General features: G+C 39.9%; 1 protein-coding gene across 4 annotated transcripts in view; it reads right to left on the reverse strand.

Annotated features, from left to right (window-relative positions):
- The window catches only part of mrpl1 (mitochondrial ribosomal protein L1), a 60,912-nt gene extending 40,465 nt beyond the window's left edge, over positions 1-20,447 (reverse strand). The window contains exons 1-5 of one of the 4 annotated variants that reach the window (XM_059988740.1): positions 20,344-20,447; positions 13,689-13,794; positions 12,025-12,292; positions 9,595-9,678; positions 8,862-8,933 (exon numbers count right to left, since the gene is read on the reverse strand). In XM_059988740.1, coding sequence (XP_059844723.1) covers positions 8,862-8,933; positions 9,595-9,678; positions 12,025-12,292; positions 13,689-13,765 — 501 coding nt within the window. In that variant the 5' untranslated portion in view covers positions 13,766-13,794; positions 20,344-20,447. Of the gene's footprint in view, positions 1-8,861; positions 8,934-9,594; positions 9,679-12,024; positions 12,293-13,688; positions 13,795-20,152 lie in introns of all 4 variants that reach the window. The other 3 variants (XM_059988742.1, XM_059988739.1, XM_059988741.1) reach the window with 3 other exon arrangements.
- Positions 20,448-24,003: the final 3,556 nt, after the last annotated feature.

Genomic DNA, 24,003 nt, shown 5'->3' on the forward strand with positions numbered 1-24,003 from the left:
CTTCCACACTATCCTCAATCCTTTCTGGTAAACCCAGGGATTAACACGAAGGTAGTCAACGAAATCCTTCCAAATAAGGATCAAACAAAGGTCGCCCCCGTTTCACCGTAGAAAGCGATTCTCCTCGATCTTTAACTTCCGAACTTTCAATCTTCACTCTCCACTAATTTCCTCGAACTAGCAGAATCGTAAAGAACCTGCTGGCAATGACCTTTTAAACTTTAGGCATTAAATAAAAACTTCATCCTTCAATTAAACTGCGTCATCACTTAAAACACGCAGTGGCATGAAGTCAACCTGGCAAATCCAGCCACGAACTGCCCCTCCTCACAGGGTGGGGTCTACCTTTTAAAAAAAAACCTGTCACATGATCTCTACTGGCGGGAAAATGACGTCATTCCACCATCACAAGACCATCACCTCAAGTCCAGTATAGCTTCAACCCCAGTCACATGACAAAGGCACCACTGTCATGTGTCACGAGTACGTAACACCTCCCTCCAAAAAAACATTTTTGGTGTAACAAGAACAAAAATTTTTAACAATTGCTTACAAGAAAAACAAAGGTATAAATTTTATAACATACACAATATACAATACCATCATATAACAGCTTATAACTCACAATACAGTAGGAGTGTTACAATTGAAAAAAATCCACTCCATTAAAAAAAATTACAGTGTACATTCAACATCGAGATAGATAATCAGCAACCACATTATCTTTACCTTTAATATGAGTTATCACAATATTGTACTCTTGTAACATCAAACTCCAATTTAATAATCTTCTGTTTTTGTTTTTCATCTTACTCAGAAAAACTAACGGATTATGATCAGTGTAAACAATAAGTGGTTTTTGAGTTGTACCAACATATACCTCAAAATATTCCAAAGCTAAAACAAGAGATAACAATTTTTTCTCGATTGTCGAATAGTTTCTTTGATGCTTATTAAATTTCTTAGAAAAGTAAGCTGCTGGATGATCAACCTCATCACCCTCATTCCTTTGCATTAATACTGCTCCTGCAGCCTCATCACTAGCATCCACAGGCAATGAAAAAGGTTTTCCAAGGTGCCTTAAGCACAGGTTGTTGACATATCATTGTTTTCAATTTTTCAAATGCTTCTTGACAAGGCACCGTCCATACAAACTTCTCATTCTTCTGCAGAAGGTTAGTTAATGGAAGGGCAACATTAGCAAAATTCTTACAAAATTTCCGATAATATCCTACCATTCCCAAAAACCTTCTGAGAGTCTTTTTCCCCGTTGGAGTGGGAATCTCTAAAATTGCCTGAAATTTTGCCTGAACAGGAGCTACCTTACCTTGACCCACAACATAACCAAGGTAAGTCACAGTGGCATGTCCAAATTCACTCTTAGCTAAATTAATAGTTGTTAGCTTTTGAAAGCCTTTCAAACAACTTCTCCACTGCAATAATGTGTACTTCCCAAGTATTATTTCCTGTCACTAAATCATCAATATAAGCATCAGTATCTTTCAATCCCTGAATCACAAAATTAATCATCCTCTGGAAAGTACCTGGGGCATTTTTCATCCCAAATGGAAGAACATTATACTCATATACTCATAAATCTCTCTACCTCTGTCCATTAATGGAACACACCAATACCCTTTCAATAAATCAATCTTTGTAAGGAACTTTGCTTTTCCAACTATATCTACACAATCATCTACTCTAGGAATTGGATATGCATCTGTTTTCGTTACAGCATTCACCTTCCTATAATCCGTACAAAACCTAATACTACCATCTGGTTTTGGCACCATTACACATGGCAAACTCCAATTCAAGTTAAAATGTCTAATGATATTATTCTCTAACATATATTCAATTTCTTTCTCAGCAAGTTCACATTTTTCCATGTTCATCCTATATGGATGTTGTTTAATAGGTTTGGCATCTCCAACATCTACATCATGTGAAGCTATAGTAGTCCTTCTCGGAACATCTGGAAACAACTCCTTATATTTAAAAATCAACTCCTTCATCTGTTGTCTCTGCTCTAACTGTAAATGTACTAATTTTTCATATTTTCCAGAATGGTTGAATTTGGTAACCTAACAGAAACAATGTTGGATTTAGAATGAAAGTCAGATGAATCATCTATCATGTTCCTAGTTAAATCAAACTCACTCTCACTAACCACAACAGTCACAGTATCAGATTGTTTCTCAAAATATGGTTTCAACATATTTATATGGCAAAGTTGTGTTGACCTTCTACGATCTGGAGTTTTTACCACGTAATCCACATCATTGATTTTAGACACAATTTCATAAGGACCATGAAATCTAGCTTGTAAAGGATTTGTCTGCACTGGGAAAAAAACCAACACCTTATCGCCAGGCTTAAACATCCTCATCCTAGCTTCTTTATCATACCAAGTCTTCATTTTCTCCTGAGCCAACTTTAAATTTTCCTTAGCTAAGCTACAAGCTTTATGTAACCTGTCCTTAAATTTCAAAACATAGTCCAACAAATTAGTGTGTACTTCCTTACTAATCCATTGTTCTTTCAATAACGCTAAAGGTCCTCTAAGTCTATGCCCAAACACAAGTTCAAATGGACTAAAACCTAAAGATTCCTGTATCGATTCCCTTACTGCAAATAAAAGTAAGTTTATACCCTCATTCCAGTCACTTTCATTTTCCACACAAAATGTCCTAATCATATTCTTGAGGGTAGAATGAAACCTCTCCAAGGCACCCTGCGATTCTGGATGGTATGCAGACGAAGTGATTTGCTTAGCTCCCAATTTATAAACAATCTGTTGAAACAATCCAGACATAAAATTACTGCCTTGATCAGTTTGTATCTCCTTAGGTAATCCAAAATAAGTTAAAAAATTTATAAGGGCCTTTGTCACAGTCTTAGCTTTTATATTCCTAAGTGGTACTGCCTCTGGAAACCTAGAAGAAGTACACATGATAGTCAACAAATACTGATAACCAGTTTTTGTCTTTGGTAATGGACCAACACAATCTACAATAACTTTAGAAAATAGTTCACCAAATGCTGGGATAGGTTGTAATGGAGGTACTGGTGTAACCTGATTTGGTTTACCCACAATTTGACAAGTATGGCACGTTTTACAAAACATCACCACATCTTTTCTTAGACCAGGCCAGTAAAAATGTTTTAAAATCTTGTCCACAGTTTTCCTTACCCCTTAATGTCCACCTAAAGACACACTATGAGCTAAAGTCAAAATCTCATTTTGATAAACTTTCGGAACAACTACCTGGTAAACAACATTCCAATCCTCACTTGCAGGAATTGTAGGCGATCTCCATTTCCTCATCAACACTCCTTTTTCCAAGTAATATCCTACTGGCACCTTATCAATTTCACTATCTAGTAAAACCTGCTCTCTTAATTTTATAATCTCAGAGTCTCTATTCTGCTCTGCTATCATCTCCTTCCGAGACAAAGATAAATCTTTATAGTCAGACTTACTCCCAGAATCTTGTTCAAACAACGAAGATAAGAAAGTCTCTGACACATCCTCAAAACTCGAATCCTGAGTTGAACAGTCCTGAGTAACAACCTCATTCTGCGCATCAATCTTTTTAGCCATAGGTCTAGTCACAACACAGGAAGAATCTGTGTTAGAATTCAACTCTGGTTCCTCTGACTCCATTGTCAAATGCACTTCAGGAAAAACTTGTCCACCTGCCAAGTCATTACCTAACAATAAAGAAATACCCTTCACAGGTAAGCTATGCTGTAATCCTACTTTAACAAATCCAGTAACTAAACCCTGACTTTAAATTTACTTTATGTAAATGTACAGGCATAAAATCACTTCCAACACCTCTTATGTAATTTACCTCACAAGTATCAGACTCTTCATTAAACTTCAACACACCGTCTAACATCAGTGATTGAGAAGCGCCAGTATCCCTAAGGATTTTTATTGGCACCAGAGTAGATGCTTCTTTCAAGGATACAAACCCTTCAGTTATAAAATGATCATATCCCTTTCGAACTTGGTCAGACTCTAACAAAGCCTCATTTGTTTTTATCAAACCCTGTAACTTTACAGGTGCTTCAGTATGTTGCACACAAGCATCTGGAACTGCTTCCTTCTCTTTCTTTTTCAATTTGAAACAGTTAGCTATTACATGGCCAGGCTTCTTACAATAGTTACAAATAAGACCAAACTGTCTTTACTTCACAGGCTTTCCTTTCTCATCAACTTTCTCATTAACCTCTGATTTAATATCAGATTTACCTGGAGTCTCCATGTTATTTTTCCTCTTAAAAATTCTGCCCTGAGGAAATTTATTCTTATGGATTAAAACATACTCATCAGCTAATCTAGCACAGTCCTGCAATTTATCAGTATCCTTCTCATTTAAGTAGGTCCTTACTTCAACAGGAATGCTTTTTTTAAATTTCTCCATTAAAATCAGCTCTCTCAATGCATCATAGTCCCCACTTACATTTTTAGAAGAAACCCATCTCTCAAAACACATAGCTTTATCATAGGCAAATTCCACATAAGTTTTTTCCACAGACTTTTTCAAACTTCTGAATCTTTCCCTATATGCTTCTGGGACTAACTCATATGCGTTTAAGATATGCATCTTTACAATATCATAATCAATTGCTTGCGCAGCTGTTAAAGCTGTGTAAACTTGTCGTGCTTTGCCTTTAATTACACTCTGTAACAACACTGACCATTTATCTTTCGGCCACTCTGACATCCGAGCAATAGTTTCAAAACGTTGAAAATACCTTTCCATTTCTGTTTCACTAAATGGATGGACCAATTTAATTTCTTGACTAGCAACAAACATTTTTTGAGAACCAGAAGACTGATTCCCAGAGTTTAATTCCTCCATTGCATAAGCAAATTCTCTCTTTTTCTGATCCATCTCCAACTTACACCTCTCCAAATCAGCTTTACTTTGTTCCAATTTCACTTGTTCGATTTGCAACTACATCTCCAGATTACTTATTTGAAACGACTCTAAAATCGATTCATCAAAAACACCCGAGACCACATAGTGTGACGCGATTTTTCACTGTATAACAGCCTTAGATGTAGTCTGCAAAATACCTTTAAGTTGCAATCTACTAGCTATCTCAAACACATCTGTTTTTTGCCCCTTCGCCAACACCTCCGCAGCTGGCGAAGCCAGAAACTCATCAATATTCATTGCTGCCGAATACCACAACAAGCCAAACAAAAGAACCGAGTAATCCCCGTTCCCAAAACACCGATTTAAAAGTCAGCAAGCATTTAAACTCAAATGATTCGATCCCAGACGAGCCCCATATTTAATGTTATGTATTCAGGCAACAATAAATATATGAGTTCGGCAAGGGTTTCTTATAACAAACAACACGTTTATTAAACACAGAAAACAAACCCCCCCAAAAGTAAACAAACACTACCGTAACCGGAAACAGCTGCTGAGCGGCAGCCAAAACAGTTCTTAAAGTGATATTGCAAAAACAGTTCTTAAAAGTGGTATTGCAAAAACAGTTCTTTAAAGTGGTATTGCAAAAACAGTTCTTTAAAGTGGTATTGCAAAAACTGTTCTTTAAAGTGGTATTGCAAAAACAGTTCTTTAAAGTGGTATTGCCAAAAGTTCGATATGCTCACGGTCCATTTAAAAGGAGAGACTTTACAGGACGATTTAAATTCTCTTTCACGTCGCTTGGCTTCGATCCCCGACGTCGAACTTCCCACGAAGAATTCACGAAACAGAACGGCTTAAAGGCACTGACCTTTCCTTCCACACTATCCTCAATCTTTCTGGTAAACCCAGGGATTAACACGAAGATAGTCAACGAAATCCTTCCAAATAAGGATCAAACAAAGGTCGCCCCCGTTTCACCATAGAAAGCGATTCTCCTCGATCTTTAACTTCCGAACTTCCAATCTTCACTCTCCACTAATTTCCTCAAACTAGCAGAATCGTAAAGAACCTGCTGGCAATGACCTTTTAAACTTTAGGCATTAAATAAAAACTTCATCCTTCAATTAAACTGCGTCATCACTTAAAACACGCAGTGGCATGAAGTCAACCTGGCAAATCCAGCCACGAACTGCCCCTCCTCACAGGGTGGGGTCTACCTTTTATAACCTGTAAAAAAAAAACCTGTCACATGATCTCTACTGGCGGGAAAATGACGTCATTCCACCATCACAAGACCATCACCTCAAGTCCAGTATAGCTTCAACCCCAGTCACATGACAAGGGCACCACTGTCATGTGTCACGAGTACGTAACAGCACAAATTAACCCATTTAACAGAGAAAAGTTCAAAGTAAAATGTACTATCAGAGTACATACATGTCACCAAATACAACTCTAACATTCTTTATCCTGCAGGCATACTCAGCAAATCTATAGAACAGTAACCGTAAACAGGATCAATGAACTATACAAACGTAAATACAAATAAATAGCAATAAATAACAAGAGTATGAAATACCAAGATAAAGAGCCCTTAAAGTGAGATCATTGGTTGTGGGGATACCAGAAATAAAATGAGCATAGTTATCCCCTTTTTTTCCAAGAGCTTAATGGTTGAGAGGTAGTAGCTGTTCTTGAACCTGGTGGTGTGAGTCCTGAGGCTCTTGTACCTTTTACCTAATGGCAGCAGTGAGAAGAGAGCATGGACTGGGTGGAGAGGATCTCTGATGAGTGCTGCTTTTCTATGGCAAAGCCACCTCATCTCACCTGCTTATCACTTCACCCTGGGTCCCCCCCTCACTTCCCTTTCTCCTACGATTCCTTCTTGTTCAGCCCTTTATCTTTCCTATCCACCTGGCTCACACATCATCTTCTAGTTATCCTCCTTCCCGTCCCACACTTCGTTATTCTGGTGTTTTCTCCCTCCTTTCCCATCCTGATTAAGGGTCTTCACCCAAAATGTCGACTATTTATTCATTTCTATAGATGCCGCCTTCCATTGCGTCATTGGAGTCAGAGCATCCATTAGAACTTCACACCATCGTGCAGAGAATGAACAAACCTCAGAGAGCACCAGAGGTCAACTCTACTTGCAGACTACCCTCAGCACATCTTTGGGCTGTGTTGGCTGTTAAAGCATTTAACCGATTTCACAGTATGTTTCAATATACATGTAATAACTAAATAAATCTGAATATGAAAAAAAATACAAGATCCTCTTCCTTATTTGGAAAAGTATGAAAAAAGCAGATTATTATTTTAATTGTTCAAGAACCTCAAATATTAGTGTTTAGGAAACAATATTAAAGTTGAGCTTTATTTGTCACAGGTACATCAAAACATAGAAAAGTGTGTCATCTGCTTTGATGGCCAACGCAGTCCAAGGATTTGCTGGGGGTAGCCAATTGTCGCCGTACTTCTGGCACGACATAGCCTTCTACAAATTAGTAACCCTAACCTGTATTTCTTTGAAATGTGGGAGGAAGCTGGACCATCCAGAGGAATCCCACACAATGATGGGGAGAACATAAGCTTCTGACAGTTGCTGGTGCTGTTAAGTGTTAGGTTAACTGCCAAGCGTTAGGCTGCTGCTGTATAATTAACACAAAGTGTATTTAATGAAGTAGGCAGATTGCCAAAAAAGAATGGATTATAAAAGGAAAAAGCTTTGCAACAAATCAACAGCTTAGTGATATGTTATTTTGTTTTTATTATAAGCAAGGTAATGAACATCCCAGGGAGAGCACGGCTGTCCTAAGGAAAGATTAAGTAGAACAGATATACTGTGAGGTCTCACTGAAACATGTACCTTTCCGAGGGGACTTGACAGGCTAAGTGGTGTGAAGATTGTTTCCCTAACAGGGTGTGCAGTGTTGCAGTTTCAGTATTGGACACCAAGTAACAAGGCTATTGTACGCTGGCAGAATATAAGTTAGCAAAGTAGCAAATCTGCAGATTCAGTTTCAACTGCACAACACTGAATGCTGTTCAAGTTCAGCATCCATCTCTGTTCACTTAATATATTCTATTCTAATTTCTAAGTGCTGATGTTTGCAGTATATTACATCAGTGAACAGCAGTTCCTACCTCTTATTAGGATTGCTACAAGTACGAAAAAATGGACTAAGCTATAGAATGAGTCGAGAGAGATCTGAGGGGGGAAAACCAGTTTCAACATATATAAAATAATAGCAGTTTTTTGAGTGAGCTTGCGAGAGCGTCCAGTACCTAGGACTCATCACAAGTCTCTTCTTCTTGAAAAGCAGGGACCTGTGACAGCCATTGATCTTCAGTCCAAAATCCATAAATCCTCAAAGTAACGAATCCATGATTAGAAGCCAAAGGAAAAACAGTAATCAGGTGAGAAGTATGAACAGACAGATGCGCTGGTTGCCTTGGGCAAGGAAGTGTCTATTAGTTTTCACGTAAGAAGGTCAACAGAAGGTAGAAATGCTCTACTGAAGCAACGGTTTTTGTCAAATAAAGGGTACCCAGTATCCATCCAAGTTTAAGAGTCACGCAGATTCTCAGTTGCAGAGACAACACGATGTCTCTTTCACTTAATTCACAAAGACTGTTTTCCTCCAAAACTGCTGCACCCTTTATACTGAATGATTTGCACCAAGAATTTGGGGCTGAAAAAAAACAGCCTAGAAAGGAGGCCCTAATTATCCCCCCCCCCCAAAAAAAAATGATAGTGCCAGAAATAGCTACCTAAAATTGTGCTTCATGATTTACATTACAAGGCAAAAATGCATGATACCTCTTAACTTTGAAATTCTAAAAATAAAATCACTAATTAACAAATTTCACAAATAGATCAGCATGATAGTAAGGAACTTTTTGATGGTGTATTCACTTTTAGTTGTGCAAAGTAAATTCACTTGCATCATTTGTACGTACCTTTTGTATAAGTTCTGTTCCACCCACAACATCCGCTCCATGCTGCTGAGCAACAGTAACTTCTTCCGGATTCTGAAGGGAGACCAGTATATTTAGATATGTTACTGAAGAGAGACTTTAACACATCCTGGGAATGTTCAGCAGGTCAAGCAGCATGAGCAGAAAGAATTAGCTTTCAGCTTAAAGATCCTTTGAAGAACACAAAGTTCTGACAAAATATCTTTGACCTTAAACATTAACTGTTGCTCGTTGCACTAATGCTGCCCAAGCTGCTGAGTGTTTCCAGCATTCTATATTTGTATTATAGATTTCAAACATCTGCAGTGTTTTAAAGAATCCTAATTGGAGGATACTACTGAGAGTAATCCCACACTTGAAAGATTACAAAATCAATAACAGAATACACATGATTAAAGTTTCATGGGATACCTAGCCAAACTACAGATTCTAGGCAGTCATATGCAAAAGGTAAATCAATCAGACCTGACATGAAAAAGGAACTAGAGCTTTAATTTTAAAAAGGATCTTCAATTTTCCCATTTGGGCAGTGTCCTTTCTTTCATTCTTCATAAAGCTCTAGAACACTAAGTCAATAAACATCTCATTCTGGTCTTTGGTGGTCTAGGACAGCTTACCTAGAGTTACATCCCATCCATGGAACACACAAAAATTTACAAAATCTATTACAAGGAACTTCTAAATAAAATTAAACATGTATACAATTCTTACTCACCTCTGTGAATACAACCACAGTATTGAGCTTGGTCATAAAAGAATACGGCAACTGTACAATTCTGACAAATGGATCCACTTTTTTCTGAATACAAGAAAAATCTCAAGTCATGGTCAAAATGTCGTGAACTATAATTAACATTCATTTTACATTTTCTTTTAGATTAACATAGCACACCTGACCAAGTTTCCGTTATGATTATTATTGTTGTGTTAAGCAACTGCCATTAAGAAACATTCCAAGTTACTTGAAAGCAAGAAATAATTCCAAAATCCATTCTCATCCCTTCTTGATAAAATTGATTAGCAATTAATCTTACTGCTCGTTTGGTGAGAGAATGAGACAATACAAATTGGGGAAAGAAAATTAAAGGATATTCAATAAAATAATGCTTTCGTATGTACAACAAAAAAAAATCTCAACTCTGAACCAACTACTTTCAAATTACCAGAACAATAAAGATTACAGTTCTTAGCCTTCTGGCTTGATATACATTAATAAACAAAAAAAAATGCATTTGAATAAAATGCCAGTTGAAGGTGGGTGTTAACTTATGTCACAGTACTTTTTCTTTGTTATGATAACATTTCCTGGTTGACAATTCTATGAAGGATAGCAGAGCTAGTTAAAGGGACAAATAGACCCAACGTTAACAGACTTGTATACAGAGCAATGAGATTGAAAATTTAAAGAGAAACAGATTTTGTTCTAGAAAAATGAACCAAAAGGTACATAAATGCCAGGAATTACTTACAGTGAAATTCAGATAATCCCACATGATCCAACTATTCAAAATCTGGATTACTGGATATTTGTTGTCCTCCAAGACCACTTCCCTTGAAACTTAGCAGATTCTTTTTCCTGTACTACCTCACATTTTCCAGTTTCACTTAAAAACCGTAAATTCAAAGTGTTTTGTGTAATAATAAAATGACATCAGATAGTCTAGAAAATCTGCTAGTCCACCACCACCAACTCCCAAGTGTGCTGGATTAACAGAGTTTTACTTTATAATATCTGCATCTAAATGAAAAGGGAACTAATAGTCATTGAGTCAGAGTACTGCAGCACTGAAACAGCCCATCTAGTCCATGCTGAACTGTCATTCTGTCTAGTCCCAACAACCTTCACCTAGACAATAGAACCTCCATATCCTTCTCATCCACGCACTTATCAAAACTTCTGTTAGGTGTTACAATCAAATCTGCATCCACCACTTCTGCTCGTACCACACTTGCACAACCCATCAAGTGAAGTTCGCCCTCAGTTTCCCCTTAAATATTTGACCTTTCACCTTAGAACTATAACCTCTACTTCTGGTATCACCCAGCCCCTGTAGAAAATGCCTACTTGCATTAACCTCTTTGTGCAATTACGAAGAAAGCACAGAAGCGCCTCTATTTTCTTAGGAGTTTGAAAAGATTTGCCATGACATCTAAAACTTTGACAAACTTCTATAGATGTACAGTGGAGAGTATATTGACTGGCTGCATCACAGCCTGCTATGGAAACACCAGTGCCCTCCCCACCATGGAGCACATCTACAAAAAGCATTGTCGCTAGAAAGCAGCCATCCATCATCAAGGAAACCACCAATGCTCTCTTCTTGCTGATGCCATCTGGAAGGTACAGGAGCGTTAAGACTCACACAACCAGGTTCAGGAAAATTATTATTCTATAACCATCATGCTCTTGAACCAAGGGGGATAACTCCACTCAACTTCACTTACCCCACTACTGAAATCGTCACACAACCTGTGGTCTCAGTTTCAAGGACTCATTTCATGTTCTCAATATTGATTGCTTATTTATTATTATTTCCTTCCTTCCTACAAACTGTACTGACAGTTTGTTGTCCTTTGAATGCCCAAGATGGTGCAGCTATTCTATTATTATTCTATTATGGATTTACTGAGTATGCCCACAGGGTTGTATGTGGTGACATACGTGAACTTTGATAATAAATTTACTTTGAACTTTGAATATGCTGCCTGTGTGTACTTGAACATTCTCCACAGAAATGTGCAAGCCTATGTTGGGTGTTCCAGTTTCCTCCCACATTCCAGAAATACTGCTGTAAGTAATTCCACATCAATGCCAAAAGCAACGAACAGGGAGATGATGCTCATGCAAGAAAAACAAGATACATTAAGGGTTACAAAAGAAAGAAAATGGGACTGGGGCTCTAAGGATTTCTCAACTGGGAGCTAGCATGAAACCGATAGACTAGAAGACCTCTTTGTGCATAATAAGTAAAAGGTTAAATAGCTACTTACTTGCAATAATAACATAAAGGAACACAGAAACACTTCGCTGATTCCTCTCAGAAACAGAATTTTAAAATCAGTAACTTAGGCTATTTCTTAATGTTTTAAAGCTTTCTATGTTGCCAGATCAAAATGTAAAGTAGATACTTATGAACATTATTACCTTCTTTTCCAGTTTCATGTCAAGCTGCAAATCAATGTAAACAGGCTGCTTTGGGTAAGTAAAATCTAACTGCTGAAATTTCTTCAGAGACTCAATTGCCGTCTCAATGTCAAACACTGGCTTCGGATAATACTGGACCTGAAAGACATCATCAATCGGTTCCGAGGCTGTCAAACCATATACTTTGCGCCTGTTTGAATTGGCCTTTTTCTTGATTTTAGTGTTTTGGTCCTCTTGCTTCTGATCATCCTGTACTTTTTTGGTAGCTCTGTTATATTAGAACAAAATAAAGTGAAAAGTTAACATTTTCCAAATGACATACACAAAATCGTTTTAAAAAGATCAAAGCAAATATATCTTTCCCAGCCTAGGATTTTTCAACATGCTTTCTGGCCAATTAATTCCATCTGAATACTCCCACTATAATATAGGTAAGGGAGCAGTCAGTATCTATACAAGAAATTCCTACCAGATTAAAAAAAAAGATCATTTGTTTTTGTGATTGAAAGAGCCAGACAATATTAGCAAAAATTCTTTATTTTTCTTTATAATTGTTTTATGGAATTGTTTATATGTATCTGAATGGAACTGGACTTCAGCTTCATGCCTCATCCAATACCAAAATATCATTTGGATTTTTCTCCTCAAGTTAACTTTAACCTACCAGCTGATTTAAAGGTCAGGTGCCAGCAGCTGAGCATCAACTGACCATTTCAGAGGCAGATGGTGTTTCTCAATGCGTTCTCACAATTCAAGGGAGAAAAATGTTCAATTATACAATGAAAGAAACCTCTTATACAATTGGAAGGTTCCTTATGCAGTTTTCACATCATCCAATGACATCAAACTACCCAGCAAAACTGAGCTTGCTTATAATCAAACACCAACATTTCTTTCAGAGGGAATAAGGATTTGGATTTTGTTTGCAAAATAGCAGTTGTTGGCGCTATGTAGATCAATTACTTATTTTAAATCAGAGCTTGAAAGTGTTAGGTTAACATAAGGTATTATAGCACGTGGAAAAGGGAGATGTTTGGTGCTAAATTACAGATTAGACATGATCTCATCGAGTGACAAGAACACCAGAGACTTTCATCAAGTCTGTACAAGAAGCACTTGAGAGAGTCAGTTACTTCACTAACTTAGTTCCAAACGTCATCATTATGTGTCGTGTCATATGACGTAGGCGATCGAGGTCCATGACCATGATTGCTCTTGGCAAATTCTACAGAAGTGGTTTGCCATTGCCTTCTTCTGGGCAGCATCTTTACAAGATGGGTGACCCCAGCCATTATCAATACTCTTCAGAGATTGTCTGCTTGACATTAGTGGTCACATAACCAGCACTTGTAATATGCACCAGCTGCACATACCACCAGTTCCTATGGCTTCACCTGACCCTGATCACAGAGCTAAAGCAGGTGCCACATCTTGACCAAGGGTGACCTGCAGGCTAGCTGGGAAGGAACACCTTACACCTCCTTTGCTAGAAACACATCTCTACCCCGCCTCTCGCTAGTTCTATTATTGTTGGATAGAAACCTCATACAGAGATTAATCACCTAGTGAACCTCTCTAGAAATCATTATATATACACACACACACAAACATATATACATGCACATATAAACACATAATGCTTAAATATCAGAAAAATATCATACTTCAGTACAGCAAAATGTCTGATTGGAAAATCTTTCTTCAGTAAAGGGCATATTCCACTCCAGCTCTGATCCCTCATTAATGTAGATATATGGCATCTAGTGAGCACTAGAAAATAAAGAAAAACTATCATCTTTATTACAAGTTAGATATTAAACATTGAAATGTGTTTGCAACTATGTAATACATTATGGCTGTAATTCATCCTGCCACCACTGTCATTTCTGATTTATTTTGCACACTGATGCTGATGTTTCCGACTTATCTAAAAAGAAAGATCGAAAGATCACACACTTCTGACTTACAATAAGATTTAGCACAAGCCAAAAAAAATGGGGAAAATTATTGAACTATAAAGGTCCTCATTAGGCTATCATTTTTATTTTATACTGACTCCCTGACGATTACTTTATTCTGTCTTTTATCAAATAGACAACGGTGTCTCAACAAAATGCTGCAAACTCTGGCACCAGTCATTCACTGTAGTATGGGACCCAATCAGACTACTGCATGAGGTAGGGAAGGGGAAGGGGTGGGGTGTGGGCAGAGGGAAGAGAAATGGAATGCAATACCCAACTCTGCACTATTTAACTCCTCTCTTCCTAACTTGTCTGTTGATTTTTATCTTCCTGTTTCATTTTCCACTGCTTCCAAATGGCATTTTTCTCCTCTATTGTAGTTTGCAGGGCTACCATGAGAATTCTCAATAGCAATGACCCACCTCCCAGCACTTCGTATACCAGCAGCAGACGCACAGACAAGGTTCTAATACTTCCATTTTGTTAGAAGACAAAACTGAGGATATAGTGATTTTGTTAGATACACTGGGCAGTCGGATAAAACACTCAACCCATTTAAGGTACCAAAAATAAATGAAATACGGTTTTCATCCAGTTTCACCCAAATACTAGCAAATCCTTTTTAAACTTCAAACACTTCCACTTGCTCCCAGAAGGTTAAACTGAAAATCTGATATAAAAATAGAAAATACTCACATCAATAAGTATTTGTAAACAGACAGATTGTTGACTTTACACAAATATGGAAGGAGGAAATGGAGAGGAAGTGCAAACAAACAGTGTCCATGTTGGGATCAAGGAAGGAGGACTTAATGCAAATCGAATTATAGTGCAAATGAAATATGGTGCAGATGACATTTTCTTAAATCTCAGAAACTGTCAGGCCTGATTAAGCTCAAATTTATTGTCATTCAAACATATATGAATACCCATGAATAGAGCCAAATAAAACAATGTTGCCCTGGGGCTGAGGTGCAAAACACAATACCAACAGACATACAGGGCACAAGCCACATACAGCATATACAAGATATCAGTAAAATACAGTCACACAAAAGATATACAGTCTAAGTCCCTGAGTCCATGAATGTTGCAGCAGTCTCGTCTTCTGCACAGTGAACACTAGGGGCAGCACCGACTCCAGCTTGGTCACATTGCACACCGCCTCTGGCACTCCAGAGGAGTGCAACAACTCCAATGCCTCTCTCTGCTGCATATGGTGACATCACAGCTTGAGGCCTTGTCCTTGCTACAACCAAAGCCATGCAGCTCCCCCATAGTCCACCAATAAATCAATGAATTGAACTTGCACCATTCCACATTAACAACGTCCAACAGGATCTTGCAATCACAAGAAAAGCGGTTAGACAGCACACCGTCTCCTCCGACGCCTCTCTGACACAGGCAGCAACACAATCCACACCAAGTCCAGTTCCTTCAGTTTCTTACATCCAGCAGGGTCTTGCAATGTTTTAAAAAAAGACAGTAACACCTTTGGCTGACCTCCAAAGAAGCCACTGTGACCAAACCTGCTGCCATCTTACCGGAATGTGAATCCTATTCATGCACCATATCATACCCATATGTCAGGAACTGCATATAATGTTCCAGCTGAGGCCTAGCTTATAACATTGTTAATTTTTCCAATATTTCTAAAAGATTTAGTTTTTCTACAAAGGTATCTGAAAGGGTAAGGAGCCCTTTAAATATTCGAAGTTGCTATTATCCAATATCAGTCTGCACATCCACAATTGGAAAAACTTGTCTTGCATACTTCATACGAATAAATTCATTACAACAATGCACTGAAATGGTAAAGGGTAAAACAACAGAGTGACGAATAAAGGGTTACAGTTACAGAAAAAGCACACTGCAGGTAGACAATAAAATGCAAGGTCATAGGGAGATGCATTGGGATGTCAAGATTCCATCTTATCATATAGGGAATCATTCAAATAGTCTTAAAACAGTGGGATAGAAGCACTTCTTTGAGCCAAATGGTATATGCTTTAAGGCTTTTGTATCTTACAGAGGGAAGAGTGACCAGGATCAGTGCGGCCTTTCACAAAACTGGCTGCTCTACAGGAAGAAATGTAGACAAAGTTCATAAATGGTTTCCATGAGCTGAGCTGTGACCACAAGTCTCTGGAGTTTCTTGCGGTTATGGGCAGAGCAGCTACAATATCAAGCTGTGATGCATCCATGTAGGACGTTTTCTATGGTGTACTGATAAAAATCAGTGAAGGTCAAAGTAAAGATGATTATCATGGCAGAGGTTTTGCTGCCTAACCTTACTGACTACAGTCTGTTGATCAGGAAGCCAAAGCTAGTTGCAAAGGGAAGCGTTGAATTGCTGCTCTACAAGGTTGGAGACGTATGCTTGGAATTATAGAATTGAAGAAAGAGCTGTAGTGTAACACAGCTGTCATTACTGTGCAGATGCTCTTGAAATGAATGTAGAGCCAAGGAGATGGTGCAGACCTGGTTCAGCAGCAAGTAAAATGCATTGAGTTAACATTGCTACATTGTTTGGGAGACTGGAATCAATGCATGCCCCATGACTGGGCTCTCAAAAGTACTTCATGATGGTAGCGGTTAGAAACACCAAGCATTGCGTTAGAAACATCAAACATTATGGCATGTTACCTTGATTTACTTAGATACTGGGATAAAAGTGGTGTTCTCAAAGCAGGTGGGAATGTCATATTGGAGCAGGAAGAAGTTAAAATTGCCTGCAAATATCCTTGCCAGCTGATCTATGCAAGATCTAAGGACACGGTGAGGAACATCATCCAGGCCAGATGCTTTCGGAAGGTTCCCTCTCCAGAAAACTGACCTTGCATTTGTAATGGCGACTGTGTATTCAGGTTCACTGGATTCAGGTTCTGTGCATTTGGGTATGGACTATTAAGTCCATACCAGCTCTTAGCAGAGAGAACCTCAGCAGACAGAAGTATTTATTCCATCTGATTAATCACAAAGGTGAAATTTACATCATATTAAACATCCTCATATGAGACAAAGAAGAATGCACATCAAGCTTGGTGTGGATTGCAACTAGGAGCAGGGACCATAATGCAGGCAAGCTTGTATTAATATTGAAAATCTGAAGGAATCAGTTGGAAATGAGATTACTTCTGAAGTGAGAGAGTCCAACTTGAGAAAGCATTAACTCTATCAAGGAGATTTCATTCCCTCCCCTTGAACATGTGGGCTTCCTCCAGGAGCTCCAGTTTCCTCCCACTGTCCAAAGATGTGCTAGCTAGTAGGCTAATTAGTCATTGTAAATTGTCCTGTGATTAGAATAGGGTTAAATTGGTGGGCTGCTGGACAGTGTGGCTCATTTGGCTGAAAGGGCTTGCTCCCCGCTGTACTTGTAAATAAATAAACAAAAAGTTTATCTGGACACGCAAAGCTGCAGAGATATCCAAACCCACAGCAGAAATGCTTCAGTGATAAACACAGTACAAAACAGGGAAAATACAACCAAGGTAATTTAAATATTACAGTACCGTAGACAGCAACTTGAGTGGCTGAAAGAGAAATTAATAATTAAGAGAAATGAGGTAAAAGTGTGCATAATGTGGATTGAAAAATGACTCCTACAAATAGGAATTATTTTTCAATTTACATTGAAGACATCAAATGTCTTTTTCTCTTTCATCCAGGGTCTCAGGAGTGGATGAGAGCAACAGCACAGACCCCAAGTACCAGTTCAGCACAAGGTACATGCTGCCTAATAAGTGTCAATTCTGTGAAAGGAAGACTTGTTCATTTACACAAGCTCAGAGAAAAGCTGTGACGACGTAATGTGTTTATCACATAACTAACCGCAGATCAAAACAGATAAACTTTGAGATTTTCAAAAAACTGGCAGTCTGAATATCAGACAATCAAACTTTCCTCAGAGTAAAGGAAAGGCACAGAATTCAGTGAAGGTGACCAAGGGACAACAGGCTGTTCCACAGGTTAAAAATGCCCAACGTACAGGCATCCGTACATATGAGTTCTCATATTACTAAATTCAGAAGTCCAAAGTACCTACATACCTGTTCCTATGAACAGTACAAGTTTCCTTTCTCTCTCTCCCTCTCAACACTTTTAGATACTGTTTTTATCTGTTTGTGTTCATTTGATTCCACTCTTTGCAACAGTTACCATCAAAAGATTTTAAGTATTTTTCAACTTGTGAAAAAGAACGACTCAAGAACATCGTGATAAACAGGATCCATTGTTAACCAGGTTTGGTCTGCACTGAAAGAGAGCTAAACAATCACAGCACAATCCTCCCATCCTTTATACAGTCATGGCTTAGCTTCGCAAATGAAGATTCAGGAAGGGGGCTGCTCACATCTGTTGCAGGTTCGTTGCAGGGCTGACGAGGCGAATACAGGACAGACAGACCCGGCCACAGTGGCTGCAAGGAAAATCTGTTCTGGGTTTGGTGCTGCTGTGTCACGGTTCTTCCTCCTTCTCCTTTTGTCCTCAAGGCCAGCCCTGCGTGCGTTCTCGAAGGAGGAGACAGACTGGTGAATGGTGTGTTGCCAGGCCTCGTGATCGGAGGCTGGAGTAGACCACTGGCGATGGTCAATGTGACAGGTCCAAGGGATTTCTTCAGAGTCCCTGTACCTCCTTTTCGGTGCCCCCCCTGTCTCTGTGCCCAGTGGAGAGTTCGCCATACAGCACAATCTTGGGCAGGTGATGATCCTCCATCCTGGAGACGTGCCCTGCCCAGCGGAGCTGCGTCTTCAACAGGATGGCCCCGATGCCGGTGACCTCCGCTGTTCGAGGACTTCGATGTTGGTGACGAAGTCACTCCAGTGGGTGTTGAGGATGATGCAGAGGCAGCGCTGGTGAAAATGCTCAAGGAGTCGTAGGCGGTGACAGTAGGTGATCCACGAGCCGTACAGGAGGGTGGTCAATACAATGGCTCTGTACACGCTGATCTTTGAGCCTTTGTTGTTGAGCTTGTTGTTCCAGACTCTTGTACAGCCTGCCGAATGTGCTGTTTGCCTTTGCTGGTCTGTTGTCAATCTCTTTGTCGATCTCGGCATCTGTCGAGACGGTGCACCCCAGGTAGCTGAACTGGTGGACTGTCTTCAGCTCTGCCTTGCGGATGGTGATGCAGGGAGGGTAGTAATCTTCCTTAAGTGCGGGCTGATGGAGAACTTCTGTCTTCTTCAAGCTGACTTCCAGTCCAAAGAGCTCGGCAACCATACAGTAAACAAAAGACAACGAGCAGTCTTGCACACAAACTCATTGGAATACAAACGACAACTCTATTCCAAATGGCAGAATGCCCGTTGGAACAAGAAGCTCAGAAGAATGAAAGATGATAACTTAAGGAAACATAGAGAGGCACACATTATTATAATAGTGGTAATAAAGAACTATCATTACTCAGAGTTGGCGACAAAGAAGCCAATATCAAAATTACCAATGTGGCAACAGTGCCTCAACAAATTTTATACAAATTATATAAAGTCATGATAGAAAAATGTATTCCACATTGGAAGAATATTTTAGAAAGAAAGATTTAGAAATATTAGAGCTTGCAGAAAACAAAATCACAGTTCAACTACAAATCCAGAAGTACAGACAGTTAGAGCCCGAACTGGGAAAATAGTCTAACAAACTAAGCATCTTGAAAACACTGTACTATGTCAGGCAGACAGCTTTTTCAGGTGTCATTTTGCCTTCTTACTAGAGGTATAATACACGTAATATTGGCCAGTTCCACCTTAAAAGTGGATGAGGTAAAACAATCGTTTTCTGCGTGGTGCTACAAAATTTCATTGGGAAAGTTGTTTGAAGACGTCATGAAAAATCACAATCATGCAAGGTCTTTGAAGAATGAGGCAAGTTCGTTATATTCAGTTACAAACTCGCGTCCTGCATCCTAAAAAATGACTAACATTTGCTGGTCATCTCACGACTACCAGTGTCCACCGTTAATTCCCCAAACCAGTAGAACCTCTTTTTTCTCTTCCCCTACCCCCTCCCCTCCCCTCTTCATTTCCATCTTGCTTTTTTTGTCTCTCCTCCTCCCCGCCCCGCTCATTTCCAGGGCGACAACAACCACCCACCCCCAGCGCTAGGTGTCCCGGTACAAAGGACACTAACATCCAAGAAAAAGCCCCACTTTCGCTGCATCGCCCCCAACCAACCTCGCCAGCACCTGCCCGCCGCCATTGCCGATTGTTGTAGCAGTGCTTTACTTATTTAATGTCCCCCCTCACTACAGACTCCCAAACTTTGGTTCCGAGACCTTACGAGAGGCGTGTGCAGCAAGACTATATTCCCACGGCTTCCTGAATGTTGGCTGTTACTCCTTGTTTTCAGTCATCAAACATCTTACCGGGCCATATATTTTTTTCGACCAGCACGTATATATATTTTTAAATTATTGATATGAGAGTTTGTAGTGCACTTTTTAGATGTCACTTGAAACAGCCCTTCCCACTGGGCGGGGAAAGGGGTGGAGTTATAAGATGCAAGAGAAAGTAGGGACACTGAAAGCTGGTGGGAAGGGGTCCGAAGGAAGAGAACTATAAGAGGCTGGGAGGATTTTAAAGGAGAGGAGATACAGGGGTAAGGGAGATTGAGGATGAGAGGATACATGCATGTGTGAAGGCAGCAAGCTCGAGTTTATCCATATGCATAAGTAAGTGTGGGCAAATTAAGGTCTTAACGCACATTTCTTCTGATCTGTATTCTGATGTCTATATTGACAAACTTGGTCCATAGATTCTTGGTGTGTCCCCTTTCCATTTGACTAAAATTTCATTCTGTCAAGCTCATGTGGTAGTTGCTGTGCAACACTTGACCATAGTAAAAGAGGTCACACAAGGGCAGCTTCAGGACTGATGAAGGGTCTCAACCCAAAATGTCAACTTACCCCTTTTGACTTCACAGATGTGGCTTGACTCTTTGACTTCTAACAGAGAAAACAAGTAACCTAAAGTTGTTTAGTTTGATGTTGACTCCAGAAGATTGCAACATACTGGATGAAAGATAGAAACATAGAAAACCAACAGCACAATACAGGCCCTTCAACCCACAAGGCTGTGCCAAACATGTCCTTACCTTAGAACTACCCAGACTTACCCATAGCCCTCTATTTTTCTAAGCTCCATGTATCCATCCAAGAATCTCTTAAAAGACCCTATCGTTTCCGCCTCCTCCGCCGCCATTGGCAGCCCATTCCACACTCTCACCACTCTACGTAAAAAACTTACATCTCACATCACCTCTGTACCTACTTTCAGGCACCTTAAAACTGTGCCTTCTCATGCTAGCCACTTCAACCCTGGGGAAAAAGCCTCTGACTATCCACAGAATCAATGCCTCTCATTATCTTGCACACCTCTATCAGGTCACCTCTGATCCTCAGCCGCTCCAAGGAGAAAAGGCCGAGTTCACTCAACCTATTCTCATAAGGCGTATTCCCCAATCCAGGCAACATCCTTGTAAATCTCCTCTGCACCCTTTCTATGACTTCCACATCTTTCCTGTAGTGAGGCGACTAGAACTGAGCACAGTACTCCAAGTGGGGTCTGACCAGGGTCCTATATAGCTGCAACATTACTCTCGGCTGTTAAACTCAATCCCACGATTGATGAAGGGCAATGCACCGTATGCCTTCTTAACCACAGAGTCAACTTGTGTAGCAGCTTTGAATGTCCTATGGACTCGGACCCCAAGATCCCTCTGATCCTCCACTCTGCCAAGAGTCTTACCATTAATGCTATATTCTGCCATCATATTTGACCCACCAAAATGAACCACCTCAAACGTATCTGGGTTGAACTCCATTTGCCGCTTCTCAGCCCAGTTTTACATCCTATTAATGTCCCACTGTAACCTCTGACAGCCCTCCACACTATCCACAACACCCCCAACCTTTGCGTCATCAGCAAACTTACTACCCCAACCCTCCACTTCCTCATCCAGGTCATTTATAAAAATCACACAGAGTAGGGGTCCCAGAACAAATCCCTGAGACACACCACTGGTCTCCAACCTCCATGCAGAATATGACCCATCTACAACCACTCTTTGCCTTCTGTGTGCAAGCCAGTTCTGGATCCACAAAGCAATGTCCCCTTGGATCCCATGCCTCCTCACTTTCTCAATAAGCTTTACATGGGGTACCTTCTCAAATGCCTTGCTAAAATCCATATTCAAATCCATATGAAATCCATTTATGGCTCTACCTTCATCAATGTGTTTAGTCACATCCTCAAAAAATTCAATCAGGCTCATAAGGCACAAACTGTCTTTACAAAGCAATGCTGACTATTCCTAATCATATTATGCCTCTCCAAATGTTCAAAAATCCCGCCTCTGAGGATCTTCTCCATCAACTTACCAACCACTGAAGTAAGACTCACTGGCCTATTATTTCCTGGGCTATCTCTACTAGCTTTCTTGAATAAGGGAACAACATCCGCAACCCTCCAATCCTCTGGAACCTCTCCCATCCTCACTAATGATGCAAAGATCATTGCCAGAGGCTCAACTATCTCTCCTCCCTCACTTCCCACAGTAGCCTGGGGTACATCCCGTCCGGTCCTGGTGATTTATCCAACTTGATGCTTTCCAGAAAGCTCCAGAACATCCTCTTCCATAATATCTACATGGTCAAGCATTTCAGTCCACTGCAAGTGACCCCTACAATCGCCAAGATCCTTTTCCATAGTGAATACTGAAGCAAAGTATTCATTAAGTACCTCTGCCATCTCCTCTGGTTCCATACACACTTTTCCACTGTCACACTTGATTGGTCCTATTCTCTCACGTCTTATCCTCTTGCTCTTCACATACTTGTAGAATGCCTTGGGGTTTTCCTTAATCCTGTCTGCCACGGCCTTCTCATGGCCCCTTCTGGCTCTCCTAATTTCATTCTTAAGCTCCTTCCTACTAGCCGTATAATCTTCTAGATCGCTATCATTACCTAGTTTTTTGAACCTTTCGTAAGCTCTTCCTGACTAGATTTACAACAGCCTTTGTACACCACAGTTCCTGTACCTTACAGTACTTTCCCTGTGTGATTGGAATGTATCGACGCAGAACCCCCCACAAATACCCCCTGAACATTTGCCACATTTCTTCCGTATGTTGCCCTGAGAACATCTGTTTCCAATTTATGCTTCCAAGTTCCTGTCTGATGGCCTCATATTTCCCCTTACTCCAATTAAACGTTTCCGAACTTGTCTTACCAATGCTATGGTAAAGGAGATAGAATTGTGATCACTCTCTCCAATGTGCTCTCCCACTGAGAGATCTGACACCTGACCAGGTTCATTTCCCAATACCAGATCAAGTACAGCCTCTCCTCTTGTAGGCATATCTACATATTGTGTCAAGAAACCTTCCTGAACACACCGAACAAACTCCACCCCATCTAAACTCCTCACTCTAGGGAAATGCCAATCAATATTTGGGAAATTAAAATCTCCCACCACAACAACCCTGTTATTATTACTCCTTTCCAGAATCTGTCTCCCTATCTGCTCCTCAATGTCTCTATTACTATTGAGTGGTCTATAAAAAACACCCAGTAGAGTTATTGACCCCTTCCTATTCCGAACTTCTACCCACATGAAGTGGCATTCCTCAAGGTTACATAGATCTTTGTTATATAAGCACAGAAGACCTCAGATTAACTTGTCAGAGTGGAATGGAGAACTAAAGTGGCAGGCTGCAGGAAGCTCAGGGCATCCTCAAGAAGGGAGACAGAAGACTATTCACATACTCTCATCCCCATTGTACAAAGCATAAGTTTCTTTTATACAATTAAAGTCAAGGCACAGCATCTTCACAAATTCACTGATGTTCAGTTAAGTTCCTGAGCAACCGTTGATGAGAAGATGCATGATCAGTCCCTTCTGACCTCACCCTTACTGCATGACCTTCACATCTCTCACAGATTGCTGCCTCTGTTCAGGGTCTGAAGTTCCAATAGAACAAAGAACATAGAGTACTGTAGTACCAACACTGCATTAGTCATTCAGCC

Source organism: Hypanus sabinus, chromosome 14 (assembly GCF_030144855.1).
Source record: "Hypanus sabinus isolate sHypSab1 chromosome 14, sHypSab1.hap1, whole genome shotgun sequence".
Classification (NCBI taxonomy): Eukaryota; Metazoa; Chordata; class Chondrichthyes; order Myliobatiformes; family Dasyatidae; genus Hypanus; species Hypanus sabinus.